The sequence below is a fragment of the Peromyscus leucopus genome, chromosome 15, assembly GCF_004664715.2.
Source record: "Peromyscus leucopus breed LL Stock chromosome 15, UCI_PerLeu_2.1, whole genome shotgun sequence".
In the NCBI taxonomy this organism is placed as follows: Eukaryota; Metazoa; Chordata; class Mammalia; order Rodentia; family Cricetidae; genus Peromyscus; species Peromyscus leucopus.
This window is the reverse complement of record NC_051076.1, coordinates 22,913,457-22,940,182: the sequence shown is the minus strand read 5'-3', so window position 1 is coordinate 22,940,182 and position 26,726 is coordinate 22,913,457. Positions and strand designations below refer to the sequence as shown.

Here is a 26,726-nt window from a genome sequence, read left to right as displayed (position 1 = left end):
CACATCTGTCCCCTTCACTGCTAAGCATGTCACTTCACTGCTTAGATGGCACTGCTGCTTGCATTCCATATAGGTTATCTTAAAATTAAAGTGTCTAAAATTGCCCCTGCCACCCAGATGCCTGGTTTAAGAGGCTGACATCACCAGTGCATGGCCCTCCCTGAGTCCATCTGTGCGGTCAACCACCTGCCTCCCCAGAAGGTTGTGAGCCCAGCCTCTCTCCCCACATGCTAGCTTTAGTCATGCCTCACTCCCCCAATCACAGACAATTCAGATATTTTGATCTAAACCCTTTGCTTCACTTCTGATGAAAGCTGCAAGAGAGATGTTTAGGAGGGGAGACTAAACAAATACTTTCCTGCTGTGTCTACTCATAGCATTTTTTTTAGGGAGGGGAAGTTCTTCAAAAGTAAGAAAACATCCACAAGGAATCGGATGGTTTCAATGCAGAGTCACATGATATGGAAGATATGCTGAAGCAGGGAAGGCACGTAGATGGCGTTCTTGACATTCTTGAGGCTACTGAAGGTTCAGGGTGGGGTGGGGGAGAAGATGGAATACAGATTCCTGAATGGCAAGGAAGAAAAAGAGATGTAGGAATGTGTAAACCCTTCCTGGCCCTCAACCCACTGTGTTGGCGCTGGTCACTCGGGGACTCGCTATCTCTAAGTTCCTGGATAAGCCAGGCTAGGAAAGTTCTACAAGTCCTTCATTCTTCCAGGGATTCAGGCTCTGCCATCTCTTCATCAGTGGTAATTCCCATCTCACAAGTTTGTGTCCTGTATCCTTTGAGGGCCCCCACTTCACAACAGGAGAGACAAAACTGATCCTGTCCCTTCCATTGGTCCATCACCATTTATCTCAACAGTCTGTCTACTCCCTTCTTGGTGTCAGTCTAGACACACCCCATTCCTTCAGCTATCTCCTCCGCAGCTGGACTCTTCCTTCAAATTCTAAGTTCATTAGCATCAATGCTATGCTTTTCTATTGGTCTATTTTTATTTCTATGACATAAATTATGTTGGTAAACTGTCATGAGCTATTTGTGCTTCTCGCGGTGAGCAGACTCTGAGAACAAAGCAGAACCCTTTGTCTCAGACTCATGTTTATCCAAGGGCCTCTTAGATTTCTTGGCCTGGAACAGCCTGGATCCCTGACACTGTGATAAGGAGGAAGGAGAAGAGCAAACAGGTGAACAGGATTAGAAACGCTGTTTCTTTGAGAATAGCTAGGAAGTAAATCATTTCCAATAGAGGTCACTATTATGTATTCCATGGTGGGGTGAGCAAGACTATTGCTTCTGGTTGCTGTATGTGCTCTGTTCTGCTCTCTACCCACTGCTTGCCATTTGTCCTTTTACTTTTTCTTGCTCTATACTTATAGGCCGACTCACTCAAAAATTAAAGTACAGCTCTGATAGGTAATTCTCCAGACAGAGCAATCTCCAATGTCAGTCATGGTCTAGATAAAATGCGTAAGTGAAGAAAAGTAGAAGTGATTTTCTGGCTTTTCTCTACAAATTCTTACTACTATAGTTAGGATTTGGATGTCTCATGTATTAGTTACTTTTGTCACCGTTGTGACCCTACAGAAAGCAGCTTGAGGGGGACACAATTTATTTTGGCTCATGGTTCAATAAGTCACGGTCCATTACAACCAGGAAGGCATGGCAGTGTTTGTGGCGAAGGAAGTGCAAGTTTGGGACCCCTCAAATCTAGAGGAGCAGGAAGAGGGCGGGGAATGCTGGCCTGCATCTGGCTTTCTTTTTCTGCAGTCTAGGATCCCAGCCCGTGGGCTGTGCTGCCACATTCAGGGAGGGTATACATTCCTCTGTTGAAACTCTCTGGCAAGTCTACCAACCCACTCCCAGAGGTGTGTCTCCTAGGTGATTTCAAATCTGTCATCTCCTTACGGCCTATGTGTCAATGGTTTGTTTCCTACTACATTAGAGTGGGTGAGGTAGGGCCTTTAGGAGGAAGATCTGGCAGAAGACCTTCAGGAATTTGAGGAAATGCTATTGAACTTGTGTGGCCCCTTGGTCTTTCTTTTCCTGTCTTGTACTTGCTATCCATGACGTGGTTGTTTACCACCTTGCCCACCTCCCGTGATGTTCTGTGTCACTATGGCAACAACCCTTCATGGACTTAAACCAATAAAACTTTGAGTCAAAATAACCTTGTTCCTGGAGACTGACAAACTCCTTTTGACCAGACTTTAAACACAACCCGCCCACCCTCACTTTGGCAAAGTCTTCTTCTCCTTGACCCTGGCCTCAGGCCTTGCACAGGGTGTTTTTGCAGGAATCCTGATACTTCCATTTTAACAATGCTTCCCTTTCCCCATGGAACACAATGAAGTCCACCTATACCCTTGTCTGAATCCTTGACCTGGACTTAGGAAGAATTCTGTTAGGCCAGTTTAGTGTACCCAGAGCTCATCTTGGCAATTGTCCATCCAATGATGCACCTCACCCTATTTACAAGGTATAAATTCCTAGCCCCACATTCATGTATACAGTTCAGCCCAGTTGCATACTGTGATCCACCCCTTCTTTGGCAGCATACTGGCAAAAGTTTGATTTTACTGCCCTTAGAAAAATTCAAAATGCAAATTAAACTTTTCTCTTTGTAAATTGATTATGGCAGATATTGGCCACAGTAAGAGAAAGCTGATACACTCTGAATATTGTTTGGGGCACATTTGAGGACTCAGGGAGGCTTTGTGGGTAGAAGTCCAAAGTGGTGAGAAAAGTGCCATGAGGTTTTAATAGCTTCTTTTGGGGAGACAGAAAATACCCCTGGAGAAGGTAAGCTATGTTAGAACAGTCTCTCTGCTGAGGATCTCACTTTGCGAATTACACAGAGGCATGGCCACAGCTTCACAGATTAACTGCTTCTGGAATTGGGAACAAAGGAAGCATTTGCCTCATTGCTTACTCTTTGCCTAAAAACTGGAGCAGTAAGCCAATAGTCTAAGTGCCTCTCACTAAGCTACCACCATTCATTTTCCATGCTGGAGACCAGAGCAGTCATCACCGTGTAAGTTACTCCTTGATATCATGACCTCGGGCTAGCCATTTAGCATCTGATTCTTAGGACATTTGTGACCCTAAGACTGTGACAAAGGTTCTTGTTGCTGTCATAGGCTTTGAGAGGATCAGATAAATGAACATGAAAGGAATTGTACAAAATCCACAAATGTAGTTATTGTTATTTGCTGTAATAGAATTTCACCTACATTTTACCTTCCAAGAAGCTGTCAAACTGTGGAACTGCTATAAAAAATTCACACATGTAACCCTAGATACCTTCTCTGTGCATCTGTGGTGAGTTGGAACCTGAAGGATTCAATGCTACACTTCTCCGTGAAAAGTCTATGATTCCAGTTAAGTATCAGCAGCCCATTGTATCCCTGAACAGGTTGAGTAGCTCTGGGAATGCCTAGCCTCTTCAATTTCCTGTTTTCTGATGGCGTGAGCCCTGGATGCTCATGTATGCCACAGTATGGATCTCTGTTATTTTCCTGGAGTCTATGAGAACATGCATCCCAGACTTTAATCAGAGGCATGGGAGACTTGAAATTAACACTGAGGGAGATGTCTAAGAGAAATTCAAGAATAAAATGCACAGGCTGAAGTGAACCCTATTACTTGTGTGTGGCAGAAGCTTGTCACCGATGAAGGGTGCTGTCTACGAGAGTTCTGAGATAATTAGGAAGAGAAACAAGCTCCCCTAAATGATTTTCTTTTTCTTAGAAAATGTCCCCAAGCCATGTTCTTCTGTCCTTTAGTTCCACCTCTTTTTGTTTCTGTGTTTGAAACAGTAAGCCTTGCCTTTCTTCTGGCAATCCTTCTTAGTTTTTCCTAGTGCTGCGTGCAAACATTACAGAAATGACAATACTAACTAAAAATAACTTGAAAACAAAAACATCTACAGGCTGCCATTCTCGATCTGTTTGAGATGAATCTCTGAGACTCTGGAAGGCAATTCTACACTTAGAAAAGGACCTAGGGTCACCTTCCCAGCCCCCTCTGTGTATGTGTGTCTGCATCTCAAGAGGAGTCTGCCTGAGGTAAAATACCTCAGGTACACCTAGTTATACTCAGGTATACCCTAAGAGGGCATCACAGGGATTTGGGAAACTGAAATATTCCTCTGAGAAGACTACAGAATGGCAAGAATAACTATCATGTCATCTGACACGTACGTAGTCAAAGAGTTAATTTGGAAATTGATAAATAAGGATTAGAAAGCAAGAGTTAATCAATGCAAAACCCAATATGGGTTGAAACCCAAGTGACTGAGGTGAGGAGGCTAAGAGAGAGGGGGATGATGGAATTCTTATAGGAAGGGGACAGGCAGAAATAAAGGAAAACCAGATAGGCCAGGGCAGGAAGCAACAGGCAAAAGATTGTGAAAATGGTTTGACCTATACTGTTATTTTTTTTTTTTTTAGCCAAAGTGTTATCTAGATAGAAGCAACTGAATGAAGTTTCTTAATCCCTACATTTAAAAATACTCACTAAGAGGTAAATAAAACCATTGACTTTGTATTAATGAGAATATTGGGAACATCCTACGCCTTTGTTTCTAGATAGTGAAAGCAGGGCAAGGCCTCCATTGGGGTCTTGTCTTCAGTCATTGTTAGTAGGCTATAGGGACCAGCAGTGATGCCCCAAGGCTGAGGCAGATGACCTGAATTCCACTTTGCACTGATGATCTGTAGGCCCAAGTCTCAGTCAGCCTTATTCCTGTGGAAGATACTGAGCTTCCGGTCACTGTGACAAAATTTCCAACATAACTAACTTGAAGGAAGAAAGCATGTTTTGGCTCATGGTTTCAGTGGGTTGTGTGTTGGTCCTACTACCCTGGGTTCACCTGTGAGGGGCTCCTGATGGTAGGGAGCAGGTGGTAGAACAAGATGCTCATGGCACCTGGGATGCAAAGGGGAGCAAGCAGGAGGTGTAGCTCCAAGATTCCCTTCAAATGTATGTGTAGTAACCTATTGCCTTCACCAGGCCTTGCTGCCTAGGGGTTCCACCATGTTCTAACTTGAAGACCAAGTCTTCTGCACACAGGCCTTTGGGAACCTAGGTGAAGAACATTCATTATTTAGAGACTCAGGAGGTTAAAAAAATATTTGATGATAATCTCTTCCCAAAAAACCAAGGCCCTGGGTTTCTCTTTGGCAAGTATAATCCTGGGTTGACACACATACATACACGTGTATTCACACACACACATTCATATGCACAAACACATAGATGTAGACATACATTCTGAATGCTTTTTATGCTGTATGTAATTAAGCTATTGAATTTAAATTAACTGACATTTCAAATACTGTAGTATAAATATGCTTCCTGTATAAGGGATACATTCAAGGTGTATAATGTTTCTAGGTTTAATTGTAAAAGTGGTAAACAGTCCATCGACTAGTTTTTAAGGCACATAACAGAGCACATATGTGGAGGCAGAGGACCATCGTGGGTATACTTGCTTATAATCCTCACCTTTCCCTTTGTTTGAGACAGGGCCTCTTGTTTGCTGCTGCACATGCCAGGCTAGATAGCTTTCAAAGTCAGAGAATGCCCAGCAGCACTGAGAGTTCGCTGTTCTGCAGAGCAAGCCTTCTAGCTGTTCTGTGAGTGAAGAATTTTGTATCAAGAACAAGAATTTTTTCCAATTAAATATTAAAGCCAGAAAGTAAGAAAATGGGTCATAAAATTAACTTAAGTGAATCACTGATAATATAGCTTTTAAAATAGATGTATTGCTTGGGTCTGATAAAGCCTTCAAAGAAACTCAGTGAAACATTTGAAAAAAAGTTTGTTAATAGAAGCAGTGTGTGTGTGTGTGTGTGTGTGTGTGTGTGTGTGTGTGTGTGTGTGTGAGACAAGATTCTTGTTTCTACTCACAGAAATTGGATTTGGAATGCCACCACTTTTCTATCCAAAGAGCATGCACAGATATGCTCATTCTTTATGTTACACTTAGTGACAGAGCAGTCACCCTCCCCCAAAGCCAATTTAGTACCCAGTATCAATTTGGTAACATTTGTGACATGGCTCTTGTAATGGTTGAGAATATTCTTCATGAAAATAACACTAAAAAGCCCACATCAAGACCTGGAGGATTTGATGATGATTGTAATGTAACACTCTTAACTGGTGTAAGTTGGTGTGTGTGTGTGTGTGTGTATGTGTGTGTATGTCACAAGATTCTTGTTTCTACTCACGGAAATAACTTTTCCCTGAAATTTCCAATCTTTAATTTCAGTTCTCTGCTCTAAGACTTACTTGATGACTAAAGACATTCTATTTTGTGAAGTCATACGTGCATTCATGCATTCATCAATACTTCTTAACACTCAGTATGTGCCAGGCACTGAGTGGGCGCTGAGATTTCATGTCATTAAGTATATTCAGAGGACATCTATCATGGTCCTCAGTATGGCTTCTACACACCTACCAGGGACTGAGAAACCACCCCTAGGGAGACAGTGGGTGGGGGTGAGTGCTTAGGAGGACATTGTCACCCTTCCTCTGACCTTGAGCATACAGCTGGAAAACAGCCAGGCCACACGGAAAGTTGGAACTCTGACTTACAACCTGGAGCAGCCAGCCAGGGCTCCACTGGCTGCCACAGTCCCTGCCAGGAGCCAGCGTTTTTAGCAGTCAGTACCAGTGGCCAGAGCTTGATCTTCAGTGACTTCAGTTTCCTTTGCTTTTGTCTTTGCTTCTGACATAAGAATGATAGAGAAAGTGTATACAATACACCCTCCACATCCAGAGGCAGCTTGAAACTTGCCTCCAGTGTGTCCACATTCCCCCTTGACTTCCTCTTGTGAACACTTGTCTGATTTATGTGAAAACCCAAGTCTACTTCCCAAAAACTATGGTTTTAGCTCTATTTTCTCTATTTGTTTCACTTTGCTTAATTATCAGGGCATTGTAACTAACAAAATAAAGCTCTATGGCAGGGCACTAAAGCCTTCAGCGGGTCATAGCCAGTGGACCTTGGCCCTGTGGTACCATTGCTCCTCACACTGTATTGTTAAGAAGGCCATTGTGCTTGTGAGAGAGATCAGTGGCACCATCATTGATGACACGAAACAAGCATTATACCGACATTCCTTGTTGGCTGAGACAACCCAGTTTCCTTGGCATCTGCTCAATGGCCACAGGTTATTCACAGGCCTCAGGCCTCAGCTGCGGGGCCAGGTAAGTTTGCGTAACTCATCTGGTTCCCCGGCAACTTCATAGAACATTATGGTTAGTTCAACTGTAGAGATGAAAAAAATGAAAACTCAAGGAAGTGGCCCAACTTGCTCGAGGCCATATAGCTACAAGAGCAATAAAAACAACAAAACAAAAAACCCCAGTTTCCATTCTGACTTCAGCCTCTGTGCTTTACTGCAGAGCAACAGCTTAGAAACAACCAACATGAAGAGCAAGACTGGTGAACAGGAAACTTAGCAGCAGCCTGGAGCTTGACTGATGAGAGGAAAAAGTCCACAGTGGGGGAGGAGGGGGAGTTGAATTTGGTTTGAAGGCAAGTCTCTTACTTGAACTCAAGGGAATCATAATTTAGGAGAACCTTTAAACCAGGAAATATCTAGGGAAAAAAATGATCAGGGGCCAACAAGATGGCCCAGCAGGTAAAGGTTCTTACTGCCAGATGGTGTGAGCCTGAGGAACTGAGTTCCATCCCAGAAACCCACGTAAAGATGGAAGAAGAGAACAGACCACATGAAGTTGACCTAGACACACACACACACACACACACACACACACACACACACACACACACAAACACCATGGCACACATGATCATCCATCACACACAAAATAATAATAGTGAACAAAATAACTTTTAAAAAGTGACCAGGACAGACATCTCAAGATAAGCCACATTAGGAGACCTCAGGCGATCATGCCCTTTAGCACAGATGGAGAACGTGAAGGTGGACATGGCATTGAAGACAAGTTCCGAAATCAATTTTACTCAGAAATGATGCTGTGGGTGTTCCTTTTGCTAGGAAGGGCAGGAGAAAAGTGAAATGATCTCTTGTTCCTCCATGTCACCACATAAATGGAGGCAGGAGACCATTCAGTGACTTTGTAGGAACAGTACCCATAGGAGACAAGAAGAAAAGATTTAGTTATGCTCCTTTGAATAATACTACTTGCAGAATTGCCACTATAGAAATTGCAGAAAATTTGCATAGCTTTGTTATTGAAAACACAGTCTCCTAATACATATATTTTATTAAAAGCAGGGAGTTCCACCTCCTCATTCACTTTTCAACGTACGTGCAAACAAAAACGGCCTTTCTGAGCTGCACAGGTAATTTCTAAACCAATAAGGAAGAGCTAATTATTTGCTTTCCTTTGTTAAATGTTTTCTAAGGAGTATTAATTATTCCCTGCTGTATTTGCGGCTGAATTACCTTTTGCCTTTCATTTGCATTTTGGTCTCGATAACTAGTTGTCTGGATCACAGGTGCACCCCTTCCCTAGGAGCTGAAGCACGCCTTCTGGAGCTTGTCAATTTTAAGAAAAACCTCAACTCAGTGCAAGCACCAAATGGGAAAGCCAGAGCAGCCTGCACCATGATCCTTGCCCACGGCAAACTGAAGGGAGCTTCAGCACGCTGCCTCTGACCTTTTCTCGGAATGGAAACAAAAAGGAAGAAGACAGACTCAAGGGCTGGCAAGACGGGCCAGTCAGGAAATTGCTTGCTGTGTGATCACGAAGGACCCCAGTGCCACCTCTGATCCCTCAGAATCTATTTCATAAGAAGCCAGACCTGGTAGCATGTGTTTGTAATCCCAGTGCTGGTAAGGTAGAGGTAGGTGGATTCTCAGGACTAGTCTAATTGACAAACTCCAGATAAAAAGGGGAGGCCTTGTCCCAAGGGTGGATGCCATTCTAAGGAACAACACCTGCAACTGATCTCTGTCCTGCAACACATACACATGTACACATGTGCACACACACATACGCTACACAATCACACACAAAGGAGGGACTCAGAGACTGGTTAGGTCTTAGCGACATTTTCATTATTAATTCCAGGCCATAGGGACAGCTGAAATAAGGGATGAGGCTTAGTGAGGGACTGTGACTCGTGTCATCGTCCATCAAAGGACCACTGCTGGAAACAGCAGCTGCGATGAAATCAGCATCTTTAGGGCCAGTCGAGTGTCCCAGCTACAAACAGCCACATCAGTCCATCTCCTTACTGTTTTCCCAACAGTCCACTGGGCATCAGGACTTCCCTCCAACAACAGACTGTCTTCATTGACAGTGCTGTCCTCTCCTGGTGGCCCAGCTCCAGGTGCTGGGAACAGTGCCACCTGCTCACTCTGGTTCATGTCTCATGGCCCACTAGTCACTGTGACACCACTCTGCCAGCTCTCTCCATCACATCTTCCACTTCTTACTCACCATCCTTATCAGTCAGAGTTCAGTCAGAAAAACAGAACTAATAGGAGAGGTGTATTCTTGTGAGATGCAGAAGTCCACAGATACTCAGGTCCCTTGCATAAAATGCCACAGTGTTGACATCATCTACCCCTACCCTCTAGTTTACTAACAATCCCCAACGCTCTGAAAATGCACCAAAAATGCTATGTAGGTAGTTGTTGCTTTGCTGTGCTGTTTATGGAATAATGATAAGGGGAAAAAAATCTTATAATCCATTTAGAAGTGAATTGTAATGAATATTTTTGATTCAGTTGCTTTGATTTGTGGCTATGAAACTTCTACAGTTACAGAGGTCAGATCTCTGTAGGTCAGAGGTAAATGATCTACCAGCTTCCAAACTCAGATCCTGCCTCAGTGTCCCTACGCGTAGGCTACAAGGATCATTGGTCATGAAAAGTGTTTCAAAGTCACCCAACCAGATGTGATAAGGGCTGCATCCTCCCCACCCTCTCGGAGGACATTAGCATATGGAAGGCTCTGTGAAGAGAGTGAAGAGACCCATTTAAGGGAAACCCATAGTTTCTCAATCTTAGGTGTGAGAGTCCTTTTCCCAGACAATGGCCAGGACCATGTCCCTAAAATAACCTTCGTAAGATACATCTTAGAAACTAAGTCACTGTCAGATTCATTTCCAGCTCCAAGCTGGAAAAGCTCGTGATCCAACCTATCACACAGATCCAGGTTGCTAAGTTTCGGGGTCTTCCTCACTGAAGCTCTGCTTTCACCGTCCCCACATTCTCCTGCCCACGAGCCGACTTATCTTCACATGTACCTTTTAATTCCTTCCACACAAAAAAAAGTAGCTAAGATGAAAATGCGTGCATGCTCAGGGTTTAAATAGGCCTATTCTTGTTTGTTGCCATTCCATTAAAGAACACTATTTAAATCTCTCTCCTTTCCAGACTTGCCAGGTTCTTGATGTCAATGGACCTATTGAATCCCACCTTTCAACTCCAAGCTAAGAAGGATGGTTCAAAGATTATAAATGCAACTTTTTCTAAAAGCCTGATTTTCATAACCCCCCTACCTCCGCCCAGCTTCTCCCATTTCAGCTTCCCGCCTCCAGAGCATTTGGAGACTGCTGTGAACTTCCCTTTCAGCCTCTCTCACTGGCTGGCCTTCTGTTCCCTTTGTTCCTGCTGCAGTTTTCCTTTCCTCCCTGGTGTTTTGAGGTGCTCACAAAGTAGGAAGTATGGAGGGGTGTTCTCTTTCTTCCCACAGGACTCCACATGGGCAGGAATTCTAAGGGAGTCTTTGAAGGAACAGCAGGAGGTGAGGAATACAGAAGCAAATGCGAGCACACACACACACACACACACACACACACACACACACACACACACACACACAGCCTCCTGGTCTTTGAAATCCAACCCAGAGATGGAGGGAGTTTGCCATATCCCATAGCTCCCACATCACCAAGGGCTTGCTGTTGGATGGAACAGGACTTGTGACAGAATTGTGTTGTTGACTTTTCTCACCCCAACGAAGTAATGTAAACAAGATTTTTTTTTTTTAGTTCTTAAAAATCACTTTTATATAAAGAACAAATGAAAGCATTGAGATGGACCTGAGCATGTTTGCTTTAGAAATTCAACACAGAATAAAGAGTGCATCTCACAATTCTCTGCAAGTAGGCTCTCCATAAGCGTGTTGTTCCTTATATACTTCAATTTCTTCTGGAGAATCCAACCGCATGGCTATAGCTCCTAGGCTTATGTTAATGCTTGCCAAGGCTGGCCATATTGGGCTCTCAGTCCTCATTGGCATCAGAAGGGGAGAGTTTTTCATGAAGGCCCAATAGGTCTCTGCCATGTTGGGCTTCAGCAACAGCCACAGGGAACACACAGCACTCAGGAATCCAAAGAGGAACTTCATTGTCCTATTCAGAGGGCCTGATCCAGCTGGGAGCCCCTCAGCCTTTGGTTCATAGTTCATGTGTTTCCATTCATTTGGCTATTTTTTTTCAATAATTGAGTAAAACTGAAATTTATTATAAGCCACAGTCGTCCTAGGGACCTCCATGCTATATATTTAGCCTCTATGGTTCTATGGGTTGTGGTCTGATTGTTCTTTATTTTATATCTAGAATCCACCTATGAGTGAGTACATACCATGACTATCTTTCTGGGTTTGGGTTACCTCACTCAGGATGATTTTTTCTAGTTCCATCCATTTGCCTGCAAATTTCATTGTTTTCATTGTTTTTCTCTGCTGAGTAGTACTCCATTGTGTATATGTACCACATTTTTTCATCCATTCTTCCGTTGATGGGCATCTAGGTTGTTTCCAAGTTCTGGCCATTACAAATAGTGCTGCTATGAACATAGCTGAGCATGTATCTTTATGGTATGAATCATCATCCCTTGGGTATATGCCCAAGTGTGGGATGGCTGGGTCTTGAGGTAGTTTGATTCCTAATTTTCTGAGAAACCACCATACTGATTTCCACAGTGGTTGTACAAGTTTACATTCCCAGCAACAGTGGAGGAGTTAAACAAGATTTTTTGCTAAGTGTAGTTGATTTTTAAAAATGAGTGGTGGGCAAGGTCAAATAAAAGCGAAAAGTTTAGTCTTAAAAGGCATAGGCTTGAATTTTAGCTTCACCATTTCCTGGAAGGTCACATGACCTCAAGCTGACCTATAGCGTCTCTTCCTTTGTGGAATGAAGTGATGGCAGAATTCTTTACAAGGAAGAGAATAGTGAAAATGGAATGAGTTTTGTTCTTCACATGCTTAGACAGAAGCCAGGCAAAGCTCACAGTGCATGAAAGTTGAAGACCATCTCTACTATTTCCTTGACTTGGCATAGATTTAAGATGATCATTACAAGCAATAGTTATGGATTTCACAGGAAAACTTCAAAAGCTGATGGCATCGGCTGAACTTGAGTCTTGGAAGATGTATTATGGTTGAGAGGAACACTCATTGAAGATGACATAGTGTAGAGTCGCTGTTAGGTTTTAGGACCAGAAATGACAGTCTAGGTTCAATTCAAGTTGGGCTATAGAAGGATTTCTGGCTGTTAGATAAAAGCCAAGGTTCCTCAGGAACTCTTGAAGCAGGTTCCTCTTGTTAGATAAAAGCCAAGGTTCCTCGGGAACTCTTGAAGCAGGTTCCTCTTGTTAGATAAAAGCCAAGGTTCCTCTTTGCCAAAAGGCATCATTTCCCTTGCCTCGGCTGAGAAGGCACACATGGCCTTCCCCTGACTTATGCCTGTGGCACCTACCAGCATATCAAAGTCCACGCCTGCCTCCCAGTTCCCTCAGTTCCTGTTTGTAATACCAGTTATTCGTTCCAAAGCCTCCACAGGAGCATCCTGGCCCTTCCAACCTCAGCTCGTGCTTTCTCTATAGGCAAGGCTTTTCCCACCGTTTTCTTTTCTTGTTGTCTCCACTATTCTCTCCCGCTACCCTCCCTTCTCGAACAGATAACCTTGGCCATGTTCAGTCCTCTTCTTTTGCTCTCTGCTCTTGACTCTTCCAAACGCCTTTAGACACTTTCTTCCTCTTATCCACAACAAGAACCTTCCCCCAACCATGAACCAGCCATTTTGGTGGTTTATTACTGGGTCTCCTCACATACAGTAACACGGCACCTGAACTGAGAGTGATGTGGGAAAGATGGCCCGGGGCAGGAGGCAGTGTTTGTGCTCAGGTGTGGAGAAGAGGAGGAGGGAGGACTAGACACAAGTAAGAGAGGAGTCCTGGGTGAGTGGCAGCTGATGCAGGGAAACTCCATGGAGAGTAAATGTTCACGTGACAGAATCTTAAACCCCCTCCTCTTTTCTAGATGGTGTCTCCTCTACACCTCTATCAAGAGTGCAGTTTGCTCCAGGTGGAACATGGGGACAAAGGCTAAGAGCATAGGAACAAAACTTGTTTAAGTTTCAGAGTTTTGTTTAGCAGCCATAAGATTAAAAAAAAAAAAAGTGTGACTTTGGGTTGATTGATATGAATGCTCCAAATCACTAAGAATGAAATAAATGATGTGGATTTGGCTGATATAACTCTTAATCTAAGACTGTGAGAGGCGATCCTAGCCAGGTTAGAGTGTATTTTATTATTTGGAATGAGGAAAGGGCAGGAACACGTTCTTTATGTTTTATTTTTTTCTGAGATTACCATAAAAGGAAGATAGAGATAATATCTACCATTAAATTGTTATGACAAACGAAGAAGTAATCACAGAGACTAGGGACAGCTCAGTGGTTAAGTCCACACAATGCTTTTACAGAGGACCCAAGTGTGGTTCCTGGCAGTTCACAACTGTCTGTAATTCTAGTTCTAGGGGATTCAATGTCCCTGGACTTAGGACACCTGCACTCATCTGGACACCTCCATATACTAACTCACACACACACACACACACACACACACACACACACACACACTGACACACATACATATACACATACTCACAAAATTAAAAATAAAAATAAGATCTTTAAAAATATTCACCAGCACAGTGTCTGGCATGTAAGTGGTAGCCTCTTGGAAACCTGCTCCTGTCTTGGCCCACATCTCTGATCTACAAGGAGTTTAACTTGCTAGTAAATTTACAACCAGCAGAGGAACACATATTTCCATAAGAAAGCCCAGATGGGGAACATCAAATGGTTTAAATACTTCCCATCAGCACACACACCCTCCTGCTTTAACCTCCTCAGAACAATTTTCAATTCTTTAGACAGCACTTTTTAATTTCCTGAATAGATATAAAATAAGTAATGTTTTCTTTGGTGGTGTCTTCCTCTCCAGGGAGTTCTTAGAGTTCCCATCCATAGCTGGGGTGTGAGACTGTCATATTAGCAACAACAGTCCAACCTAGATTCCTGACTGTACCTGTCTTCTAAAACTGAAACTAGAGAATACATCTTGGTTGTGATAGAGCTGAGTTGTGAAAACCCCTCTTGCCTTGGAGGAGAGTGAGCTTTTGTCAGACTTGCAGCCATGTTTGCCTCGAGATCACTTAAGACTGGCATGCAAACTGCTATTCCATTGTGTATTCAGCTTATGTAAAGTCTAACCTGCCTTTAGCAAAACAATGTAATCAGCCTTACTGTGCCTTGGATTTCCCATGTAATCAGATTTTACAGCCTAAGCTAAATGCATATTAATCTTCAGTTGTAGACTCTTCCATGCCCCAACCCAGAATAATGTATGTGTGTCTGCATGGGTTTTAGTAATCATTTGCTGAAAACAGCCAACGGGTTGAAAGTGACCTTAAACAAAACAAATATCCACCATAAATGCTGGAAGTGATATGCAGATGTAGACAGATGACAGTAATTTCTTTCCTTCTAAAACTCTGTTAGAGAGATTTCTGTAAAGGATTTCTCATTCCTTCCCCATCTGTTTTCTGTGCTGTTCAACAAATACAGGGGCAGGCAACACAGATAGACACGACAGACAGACATACAGATAGGTGCACAGACACACAGAGCAGACACAGTAGTACAACACACAGGCACAGCAGACGGGCAACAGGGACGGTTCAGACACACAACAAAGTACAGAGAGGCTGATAACCATAGACTTCAGACAGATGGATGGCACAGGAAGAGAAGTGGAGAATTCCAGCTTGGGTTTGCTCTTGGTTATACTATTCCAAGAGGAAGTTCTGCCTTATTCCTTAAGGTAACAATAACACACTTGCTAAGCTTTCTTTTTGATATATACCATCTTGTCAGTGCTGAGGGAAACAATTGGTTTGCTGACATGCTGTTTGCATAGTGCTTATCTGTTCTATACCTGAGCATGCCTGCCTGTTCTATACCTGAGCATGCTGACCTGTTCTATACCTGAGCATGCCTGCCTGTTCTATACCTGAGCATGCCTGCCTGTTCTATACCTGAGCATGCTGACCTGTTCTATACCTGAGCATGCTGACTTGTTCTATACTTGAGCATGCCTGACTGTTCTATACCTGAGCATGCCTGCCTGTTCTATACCTGAGCATGCTGACTTGTTCTATACTTGAGCATGCCTGACTGTTCTATACCTGAGCATGCCTGCCTGTTCTATACCCGAGCACGCCTGCCTGCTCTATACCTGAGCATGCTGGCCTGTTCTATACCTGAGCATGCCTGCCTGCTCTATACCTGAGCATGCCTGCCTGTTCTATACCTGAGCATGCCTGCCTGCTCTATACCTGAGCATGCCTGCCTGCTCTATACCTGAGCATGCCTGCCTGCTCTATACCTGAGCATGCCTGCCTGCTCTATACCTGAGCATGCTTTTCTGCCTCACTGTAAAGTATGAGAAACAGATGGAGAGAGTGAGGAGGAAGGGCAGTGGTTTGAGAAGGCGAAGGAAAGAATGGAATCAGAGAGGCAAATGGTTACTATGCAAAGCAGGCCATAGTAATATGAGCTCCCATTTCCAGTTATCTCACACGAAGCCAACTTTTTCCATGGGTCGCAGAGAATTACTAGCACCTTGGTGCTGTCTCCCCTTAGTGCCACTCACTCAAAACCCAGCTAGGATGGGCATGTGTGGGCTCTGTAGTATGAGTGCCAGGTGCCCTAGGCACCCAGTGACTAGGAGCTTTCCATTCCTATAGACAAATGGAAACACAATAGTTTTACAATCTTCTATAGATAAGCCCTGGCAAGCACAAATATATGAAAATTACAGGAGTGTCTAAATTGATCTTCAAGATATTTGACATTAATTAGCTGTGAAGAGTAAGATGATAATATTTCCCTCTTAAGACTGTCTACAGAAATACTTCACATGCTTTTTGTCCTAAATCACACTGTTCTATGTTGAGCTGGCATGTTTCCCTGTCTCACTGATGGTGTGGTATCATCCTTAAGAACCACATCTGGGTATTACAACCTACATGTAATTTGTTCTGAAGATGACGACAGTAGCATCTGAGTTCCTAAGGCATTGACCCAATGGTAGTTATGTTGTTTATCTGATAAAACGATTCTCCAGAGCAAAGGTTTGTCTTGTCACATTAAACCTCTTAATTGTCTTTATTTGTCACATTAAACCATACAGTTAAACATAAGAAACACTGGATTTGGGAATGTGTATCAATGGTAGAGAGTAGGGCTGAATTCAGTCTTTGGCATCCTAAATTAAAAACAACAACAACAAAAAGCCATAGGCACCTGAGTACTCTTTGGAGGCAGACATTTTGATGGCCACAGCTGTTGAATTTAGATATGGTGGGAAGATTACCTGTCCAAGGGATCTCCAGTCCAAACCTGCGCTGCCGATATACACATGTTGTTTGTCCACAATCCAGAAGGATGACTGCAGCCGGCCTTTGTTGTAGGCGGTCATGTTCATGTATGTCACCTCGGCTCCTAGAAAGGCAAGCAGATACCAGTTAGCCTCCGCTCCCAGACCATGCACCCACTGGCAATCAGGCATCTATAAGCACCAATACCCAGGGCTGTACTGACCACAGTGGAGACCTGGGGAAGCCAGGTATTTGCATAGGGCTGGGGTGGTGAAGGCTCTCATGATGCTACTTTGTTCCTCACCCTAAAAGAAGAAAAAGGATTTGCCCATGTCTACGCACAGGAGGCTCTGTACATTGTGATAAGACCATGGCTTCTCAAGTCACCCAGATCAGCATGAAAACCCTCTGGCTATCTGGACGGTGAGGTAGGAGTAGTACAAGCTCCTTCTTACTGTTTTGGGATAATGGTAACACAATTTGTAATTTTTAAAAGAATGCCTCACTCACCATCGCACCTGTCCAGGTAGGAAGACACCTGGCTTAGGTTCCCATACCTAATTTCATTCTTTTCCTCTTTCCATTGTCTTTCCTTCTCCACTTACTGTATTCATAGTGCAATTTAGATTTAGCCTCTTCTGGCTCTTTTATTTAATAGTTCTTAATTCAAATCATGATTATCCAGGTCTTAATGAGATGGAACCCGGAGCAGTAAACTGTCACTAAGATGGTCATAAAAACCAAAACAAACAAACAAACAAATAAAACAAAACAAAACAAAACAAAAAAATCCCCCCAAAAAAACTACCCCAAGAGCTGAATGTGACGATTTAATCCGAATGTGGTATAATCCACTGTCATGTCTTAAAGCGTCACCATCCCAATGACATTGCATTGACAACATTAGTTCATTCTGACGCAAGGCCTGTTAAGTGTATTAAAGGTGATTCTCTTAAAAGAGCAGACGTGCATGGATGTATCTAATGAACTAAGTTGTTGTGCCTTCAGATACTCAGTATTAATGAGAAGGACATATCTCACCGATATGTTTCCTTGTCAGGATCACGATTTACCGGGAATCCATAACATGGCATGCATAAGGATACTGCCAGGATATTTGACAAGAGAGAGGGTGATTTACACCATGAACTCGACCTCTCACTAGGAAAAACACAAGCTATGCCTCCTGGCTCTGTGAGACAAGGGTGAAAAGAATGACCTGTGGGGACAGGAGCACCCTGACAGATTCCTCTGAGAGCGCAACAACTTAGTTCTTTCTTCGTTTTCCACTCTGGAAGCAAAGTCCATGCGGTCCTTAGCTTTTAGTTATCCTGGCCTAAGACCAGTCGAGGAAGAGCGACAGATCCCAGGGGAGGAGCTACCAGTATGGTAGAATTTGAATATCAGCACAGGAGGTCATCATCCATGACACCCGTGAGGGGACATAGGGCTCAGAGGCACAGCTTCTACTACAGCTACTCGGGTGAGCGACTCCTGAAAGATGGTCTTGGTTTCCACAGAGCTACCGTGCCAGAGTGGCTGAAAACACAGTAGCAACTGCTAACTCTCAGTTCTGGGAGTTAGCAGTCCAGCACTGGGCTGGAGGTGAGTGTAATAGTGGGACATTTGCTTGGTCTGCATGACCCCTGGGCTGTTCAGGTCTCAGCATTGCCAAACCAAACCAAGCCAGACCAGACCAGAATAGATCAGACTAGATCGGACCAGACTAAACCAAATCATGTCAAACTACCTAAGACGAGTTCAAACTCAGGGGTATGAGGAGGGCCATGCTTCTTTCCTAAAACCTGTGGGGATCTTTCTTCCTTCTGCCTGGCTTCCAGGTGCTCTTGGCTTGTGGTTACAGCACTTCATTCTGCCTGCCTGTCACATGCTATCTTTTTACTGGGTTTCTTTTCTTATCAGGACTCCAGTCATATATGATGAAGGACCAATCCTACCATAGACACGTCATTTTAACTACTTATATCTGCAACGAGATTATTCTCAGCAAAGGTAGCATGGAGGATAAAGTCTCCAGTGTATCTTTTAGGGGATGTGATTCAACTTTAACTGGCTATATATATGTATATATATATATATACAGCAATAAAAAGATCAGCACTGAAGAAAGGACATTCCCTTGTTTTATAAGAAAATGAAGGTGCCTTTGGGGCTTGGCCCAGATTTTACCTGTAGCACCTGGCTCCAGGCAAATCCTCCATATCCTGTCTAGAAACAATTGGAATGCTCTGAGATATTGCCTGCCCCTCATACAGTGTTGAAACCTTGGCCAAGGACCAATTGTTTATCTTCTGTGTGCTGTTTATTAGTTTCAGAGTTTCCCATCTGTTCTTGTTAGGTCCACTCCAGCCCCAGATCACTGAGCCACCTGAGTTCGCAGGGTCCATGGAGACCTTCCCCTTCGAATTTTCTAGTCCATGCTGCTTAAACATTTCTACACTTTGTTACTTGCAGATCCTTCACCTTGCCATTTAGCCTAAATAGTTTGCATTTGGAGCCCATGAGTCCTAGGTGAATCTTCGGCTACTGCCTCCATAGATACTTAAAGATTCCTAAAATGATTGTTGCATAGGAACAGTGGCTTTTCTTTGGCAAATTTTACTGAATAATACATATCAGAACTCTGTTCTAAGTCAAAGTCAAGATAAAAGGTATAAGTTGGCTGATTCGATTCAGGCTTGCTCAAGTGTCCTCAGTTAATGCAGGCTACCTCAACAAAGCACTATAAACTAGACAGTTATGAACACCTAAGTTTTACTTTTTACAGTTCCAGAGGCTGAATGGCTCAACAGCCAGCCATGAGTCCATTCATTATCAGTTGAGGGTCTGTTTCTGTCATAGACGTCCTGACTTCATCCTTACATTGTGGGGGGTGGGGGCAGGGAGCTGCTCTTAGGTCTGTCTCTCTGTCAGGTCTGTCTCTCTGTCTCTGTCTTGTTTGACAAGGTCTCAGTATGTAGCCCATGCTGGCCTCACACTCACAATCCTGCCTTAGCTTCCTGAGTGCAGAGACTAAAGACATATATAACCCCATCTGGGGTCACTAATCTTACTCAAGAGGGCTTCATGTTCATGATCTCGTAACTTCCTAAAAGTGCTGTCATCTAAAATCAGCACCTTCAGTGTCAGAATTTCAACATGCAAATTTTTCACAGAGCAGGGCAGTGTACTTTTTACAATGGCCAGGATGTGGTCCATTCTGAGAGAGAGCAGAAAGGAGGCTCCCCATCACTCTACTGGGGCACCCATGAGAAGGTGAGCCTGTGAAGTACAGTGACTGATTCACAGTTCTGTCCAGGGCCAGGGGTACTCATACAAAAGCCAACAGAACTGGATGTGGAGATCAAGCAACACACAATAATATCATTTCTCTTTTATTAAACATCTCTGGCAGACTCGTTGCAATGCCTGGGGACATTTTCTGGTTTATAATAACTGCCAGGAGAATATTACTAGCATTCAGTAGGAAGAAGGTATGGCCATTGCTATATTCCACAAAGCACAGACTAACTCCCAGAACAAGAGTCACCCACCCCTCAGTGTTAGTCCCAAGGATGAGAAATCCTCTCTCACAGCCGTGTGTGTGTGTGTGTGTGTGTGTGTGTGTGTGTGTGTGTGTGCCTGAACCTGTATCCCTGCTGTTCCCACAATCATATTCAAAATTCTCTGTCCTTCATGCTCCTGTTTCTAAAGTGTATTTTCTCACATATATATGGGTCCAAAATAGCATTACAAAAAACATTTGTCACTAGCTTTTGAACCAGTTACCAGTGAGACTCATGCATCTATCAGCGAGAGTCACATCAGTCATTATAGATTTCTGGAAAGGCTTTCAGATGTTTCCAGAGAGTTGGGCCTGTGGCAGAATCTGTCTTATTAATCCATCTTCTCTTCAAAAGAGGGTCACAGTTGGCCTGTTTCTATAAGCTTCACTTTTATTACCCAGTACTGCTTAATCACTTACTTCACAGCATTTAGAATTCATAGACTTGAAGGCTAAAGGGGAACACTGAAGAGTAAGTGTTCCCATAATCACACATCTCTGCTTTCTAACCATTCAGGAAGGGAGAGGAAGAAAATGTTAAAAGTATCAGTTAACAGTCCAAATGTGGAAAGAGTGAATCCTGATCAACGGAGATGGCTCGGTGGTTAAAATATTGGTTAAAATACTATCACACGAGCCCAAGAGCCTGAGTCAGCAGTCCCAGGACCCAACCAAAGCCAAACCCAGTATCTCACATCTACAGTCCCAGTACTCCCATGGTAAAACGGGTCATAGAGACAGCAGACTCCCTGGAGGCTATGGGTCAGCCCACCTGACATACAGAGGCTAAAAGGAAACCTTGTTTTAAACACAGTGAAGGGTGAACCTCAACATCCAAGGTTCATCTCTGGCCTTCACACTCAGACCATGGCACATATGCCATACACACACACACACACACACACACACACACACTCATGTACACAAACACACACATATCTGTACATACACAAGTGCACACATACACTCACGCATGTATGTGCACACTCATACATGTATGAATCACATATGTGCACATATTCACACACATATGTACACATTCACACATGTATATGAACATAGTCATACATATATGTACAGACATACATGTATAAACACATATAGTGAAACTTAAGAGCTCACTGCATTTCCAACATCTCTTGAAATATCCTGAAATCATGATGAGGAATTTTTTAAGTGGCTCATGAAAGTCTGTCTTTAGTTTTCTAGTTTAGATTACAAGGGCAATTTTTAGGAGCTGTCTCTTCCTTCCTACATGTTTTCCTGAATATTCTTCTCTGCATAAAGCCATGCTTTGATTATTATTTAATATTCCATTACCAACGTTACCTATAGGAATGGGTTTTTTTTAAATAAACCATTGACTTAAAAGTAAAAATTATGCTTAAAAAGAACAATTCACTCTGATCTGAAAATTAAATTTTCTTAATGATATCCTTTAATTATTCTTAAACACACAAAGTTCTAAACTCACAACAGATCAGCAAAAACATTTACTACAGTGGCTCACCATTCAATCAGACAATGATAAGGTCTGTTAGCTAGAACCCCGACTTACGACGTCTACTCTGCCCTTCCTTAAAGCGCATAGCTATCTTTTCAACGGCCGAGCTGGGGAGAGGGAAAAGGATTGCTTCTGATCCTCACATGGTTTTATTTGTCTTGCCATTTGCTAACCAGTGACCAGCTTCTACAGCCTGTGTTCCAAGATTCTGAGAGAGATTCATGTGCTTAGATTACACCTGACACTTCAACAGTTTGGAGGCTTACCAGGTAGCAAAGTCACATGGCTACCTTGGTCAGATTGAATGGAAGAAATAAGCATTCACTGGGACATTAATAAGAGCAATTTTAAAATAATGAAGAATAATCTAGGAATAAGGCACTTTGAACCTTCTCCCAGGATCTCATGGTAAAAACTGGCTACCACCCTGTGATGCTACTAGGAGCTGATGGAACCTCCAAGAAGTGAGACCCATGGAAGGAAATTAGGCCTCTGTGTTGTGCACTTGAAGGGGATTGTAGGAGCCCTTCTTCTCCTTACCTCCTGGACACTATGAGATGAGAAGCTTATCTCTAGCCTGCATTCACCACCACAGGCTTCAGAACAAGAGACCAAGACTCTGGATTTAAACCGATGAAACTGAAAGCCCCAATAAACCTTTCTTTCTTCTCAGTTAGAAATCCCAGCTAACATAGTGACATGATTGGAATGTTTTTTTTTTTTTTTTTCCATTTTGAGATAGGGTCTCACTATGTGGCTCTTGGCTGACCTCAAACTCACAGAGATCCACGTGCCTTTGCCTCTTGAGTGCTGGGATTCAAGGTGTGCTCACGATTTGAAGTTTTAAAAATTCAATTGAAGCAGTCAACTCTTTGACAGTGCTGGAAACAAGGAAGGATCCAAATGTTCTAATGATAAAATAATTTACAACATGGGACATCAAGAGATTAGAACTATGATTGAAAAGTCAGTGTATGACGGAGTATCTGGGTCAACTAATATCTCAATGAAAGTCTCAGGAAAGAAAAAGAAACTTCTTCCAAGGCAGGAAATTTAGATATTTGGTGTGATTTGCATGTGAAATGTCTCCTGTAGGACCATATGTGTGAACACTTGGCTGGTGGCCCTGTGTGGGAAGTTGGTAGAACCTTTAAGATGTGGAGCCCTGCTGGAGGAAGTGGATCACTCAGGACTGGTTTTAAAATTTTATAACCTGCTTCACTTCCTGTTAGCTTGCTGCTTCCTGACTACTGATGTAATGTGACAAGATGGTCACCTGTTCCAATGCCTGTGCTTTCCTGTCATCATAGACTGTGCTTCCTGGAACTATCAGCCCCAATAAATCTCTACTTTTTCAAACTGCTTCTGAACAGACTTTTAGCCAAAGTAACCAAAGAAGTCACCGTTTGCTATGTCCATAATCCAATCATGGTAGTTCTAGAGAGCCAAAGTCAGCGTGGAAGAAACTATAAAATAAAACAAAATCTCTAAGAATTGAAAAATGAAACCTTTTAAATTGAAAAGCCCACCCACAGCTGATAAGAAAATAAAACAGACCCCACACATCATAACCTGCCAAGGGAGATTCCAAAAGCTATTGGAGTGAATCAAACAAACCAAGATAATAACTTGCAAGAATTATTTAACATGCTTTTTTTTTTTTTTTTTTTTTTTTTGGTTTTTCGAGACAGGGTTTCTCTGTGTAGCTTTGCGCCTTTCCTGGAGCTCACTTGGTAGCCCAGGCTGGCCTCGAACTCACAGAGATCCGCCTGGCTCTGCCTCCCGAGTGCTGGGATTAAAGGCGTGCGCCACCACCGCCCGGCCCTTAACATGCTTTTTAACTGCAACAACAAAAACTAGGAAACTGAGGGCAAATAAATCTGTGCTTATAACAAAGACTGAAGGTAAATGAAAAATATTTTGTTCTTCTAACCAAAATACAGATTCTTCCAGGAACTAATAAAAAAATTAAGTACTGTTTACAAATGGAAAGATTTTATAACTGTGTAATTTGGGGTAGATGAATTTAATTTTACTGGGGACAACAGTGGTCAGAACTGTAATACATGTATTGTCATTATATTTACCAGAAGGCAAACTCATTAGATTTTAATATTTAGGTGCATATTCAATGCCATTTAAATTTGGTTACTAGACACAAACAGTCATGACTGTCCTACTAAAATCACTATGTTCACATGGTGCTTTACAGTAAAAAAAAAAAAAATCAAAGAGTCATGAAGAATTAGCTCATCTTTCTGTATGGCCATGCCACCCTGAGCATGCCTGGTCTGATCTTAGGAACTAAACAGGGTCAGGCCTGGTTAGAACTCTGATGAAAGAATTAGCTCATTCCCCAGTTTTATATCTAAGACAAGCACAAGAGAATGGTTTTCAAGGGAAAGAGATGACTTGCCTGATACCACAGTGACAAATTCCCCCATCGCCTACTCTCCTCTTCTCTTTTTTGCAGTGCCTGGGGTCCGATCCACTGCCTTGAATGTGGCAAGCAAACACTGGGCACTGAGCTACATCCGCAGCCCAAACCCAAGGTCTTGACTGCCGAGTAAGGATTCTGCTTGCTTCATGACCATAATCACATGACAGTCTTTTCTAATAACTATAGAGACTTTACTCTTATAAGTGGTGATGCTTGGAACTTATTAAAAGAGATTCAATATCCTTAACCAAAGGTCAAAAGAAGATAAGAGAGAATAAGGAAGGAGAACATGGTACGCTTTCAATATCTGGGCTTTACTCTTTAACTCGAAGAGATAGCACAATTGATGACCATGTTTTAGGAGCCCAATAGACATGAAAAGAAATGTCAAACAAACTTAATGATTGAATGAATGTGAGCATCTCATCTCTGTCTATGGCTGTAGGCAATTACTTGTGACCTCCATTAAGATCAGAGTAGACCTAATAAGCAGTGAAGGCCTCAGCACTGTGAAGGAAATAAGATAGGAGAACAATCCTTCGTATGTGGGAAGTATGGTTAAATTAAACTTCAAAGCTGGTTCCATTCCAAGCCAAAAATCATAACAAAAGGAAACATCAGACAGTTAGACAGTACTTACTAACACGACTTAAATAAAACTCCCAAATGTTGACATTTCCATTGTTCCTTCCTTTGAGAACCAATAGTTTCAACATTATTCTTCTTTCAAGAATGTTGTGTTCCGTTGCAAAGGAGATAGGAATTCCTTTCTTTACCACCTTCTCAAGGAACTCACTGAAAGGGAAGTAAGGCTTTCTTCCCACTGTTCCTTTCAGCCAACCTTGTATTCAGTGAATGAGGTTTCCTACTGACAGCTTTGGACAACTCCAAGGGCCCTGAATTCTTGGTGGCTTTGTTCCCAGTCTTCTTATTAACCTACCCAGTACCCATTAGCTCTGAGTTCCTATTAATCTTATATGTATATATATCTATACACACACACACACACACACACACACACATATGTCATATATACGTATGATGGGGAAAAGACAAGGATATTGACACACTCTGTGAAGTAGCCATGGGTAAAAATTAAATCATATGTGAGGTGAAGAGGCAGTCCCAGATGTCAGTGAGAACTAAGTCACTGCGGAGACGGAGGAGCTGAAGCTAAAGCCAGTTGCTAGGGAGACAGAGAGTGAGGCAGAAAACAAGGACTGGGGAATGGGTTCGGGAGTCTGATTTACCACTCAAGATGTGCCTCCTGGGAATTTACTGGCCTGTTGAGGTCTCCCTGAGTCTTAGTGGCAGGGCATACCATAGGCATCTCCCCAGATGAGCCAGCACTAGACATACCTGAACTCATCTACTGTTTATATTTTTTTTTTCAGTTCTACCAATAACCCTGATGAAAGGATCGGATGGGAAGGAAGAGTACAAGATGGGAAAGGGAGGTGAGAAGGTAGATTTGGAAGAAAATAATAAACACAGAAGACATCTCTAGCTCGTGCTAGGCTCAAGGAAGGGCCCACATGTCAGAATTCTTTATCTGAGCCTCCACCACTGAGCAGCTGAGAGTCTCTGAGCAGTTCACCTAAATTCCTGTGCCTTAGTTTGCTCTCCAAAAGTGGGGACTCAATAAGAGAAGACTTTTTAGATGACTATCATGAGATCTCTATGTTAAGAGAGTGAGGCAGGTGCACGCAGGAAAGGCTCAGACATGTGAATCCACATGCAGTTGTTTTCTGTAACCATCCTTAAGAGTCATGTCATTGCTTGTTGAGCATTGTCTTCTTTTATTAGAGTGTAAGTCTCATGAGGGAAATGAGAGCTCTGACTCAGCCACATTTGGAGGCACGTAGTCACTTTCTGTTGAAGAACCAGATACACCTCCTTCAAAAGCTGCTGAGATGTCAAAGCATGTACTTTATTGTCATGTGGCAAATTAACCATATGCAACCAAAAGAAAGTCTTAAGTTCCAAAATTAAATCCTTCATGGTTAATGTCGATTCACCACACCCAGCGAAAAACTGAGTGTGTAACCAGGAAGCTCCCAACTCTTCATTCAGCCCGAGAAACTCAGAACTTTGAAGTAGGAAACATTCCCAGGACATGAAAGGAAATAAAAACCAAGAATGTGGGGGTGGTCTGGGGGTGGAGAAGGAGAGGAGAGGAGACTGCATGGAAGAGAATGAGAACATGTGAGTTTGTGTTATGAAAGAAAAGGAAGACGCCTTAAATCCAGGCCAAGCAGTAATCTGAAAGTCAAGGACCTGCTGCACCCTCTACTCTTCCTAAAGCTATTGGTGTCTGGCTTCCTTTCAGTGCAGAGCTGTTCCGGCCTAGAGCTCCCTGTCACAGATGTACACTATAAACTGTGATCCTTTTGTCCAGTTCTGTCTTGGCTGTCAATGTTAAAAAACGGGAGGCATTTTTCAGGAAACAACCACTGACAAGGAAGAAAGAACTTGAACCATTTCGAGCAAATAGAATCGTGTCCTTATGAAATAATGTCCTCTCTGTCAC

General features: G+C 42.8%; 1 protein-coding gene across 4 annotated transcripts in view; it reads right to left on the bottom strand.

Moving 5' to 3' along the window:
* Positions 1-26,726, bottom strand: part of Pld5 (phospholipase D family member 5) — a 329,510-nt gene that overhangs the window by 70,096 nt on the left and 232,688 nt on the right. For all 4 annotated transcript variants that reach the window (XM_028865531.2, XM_028865532.2, XM_028865534.1 and 1 more), the window contains one exon: positions 16,684-16,811. In XM_028865531.2, coding sequence (XP_028721364.1) covers positions 16,684-16,811 — 128 coding nt within the window. The remainder of the gene's footprint in view (positions 1-16,683; positions 16,812-26,726) is intronic.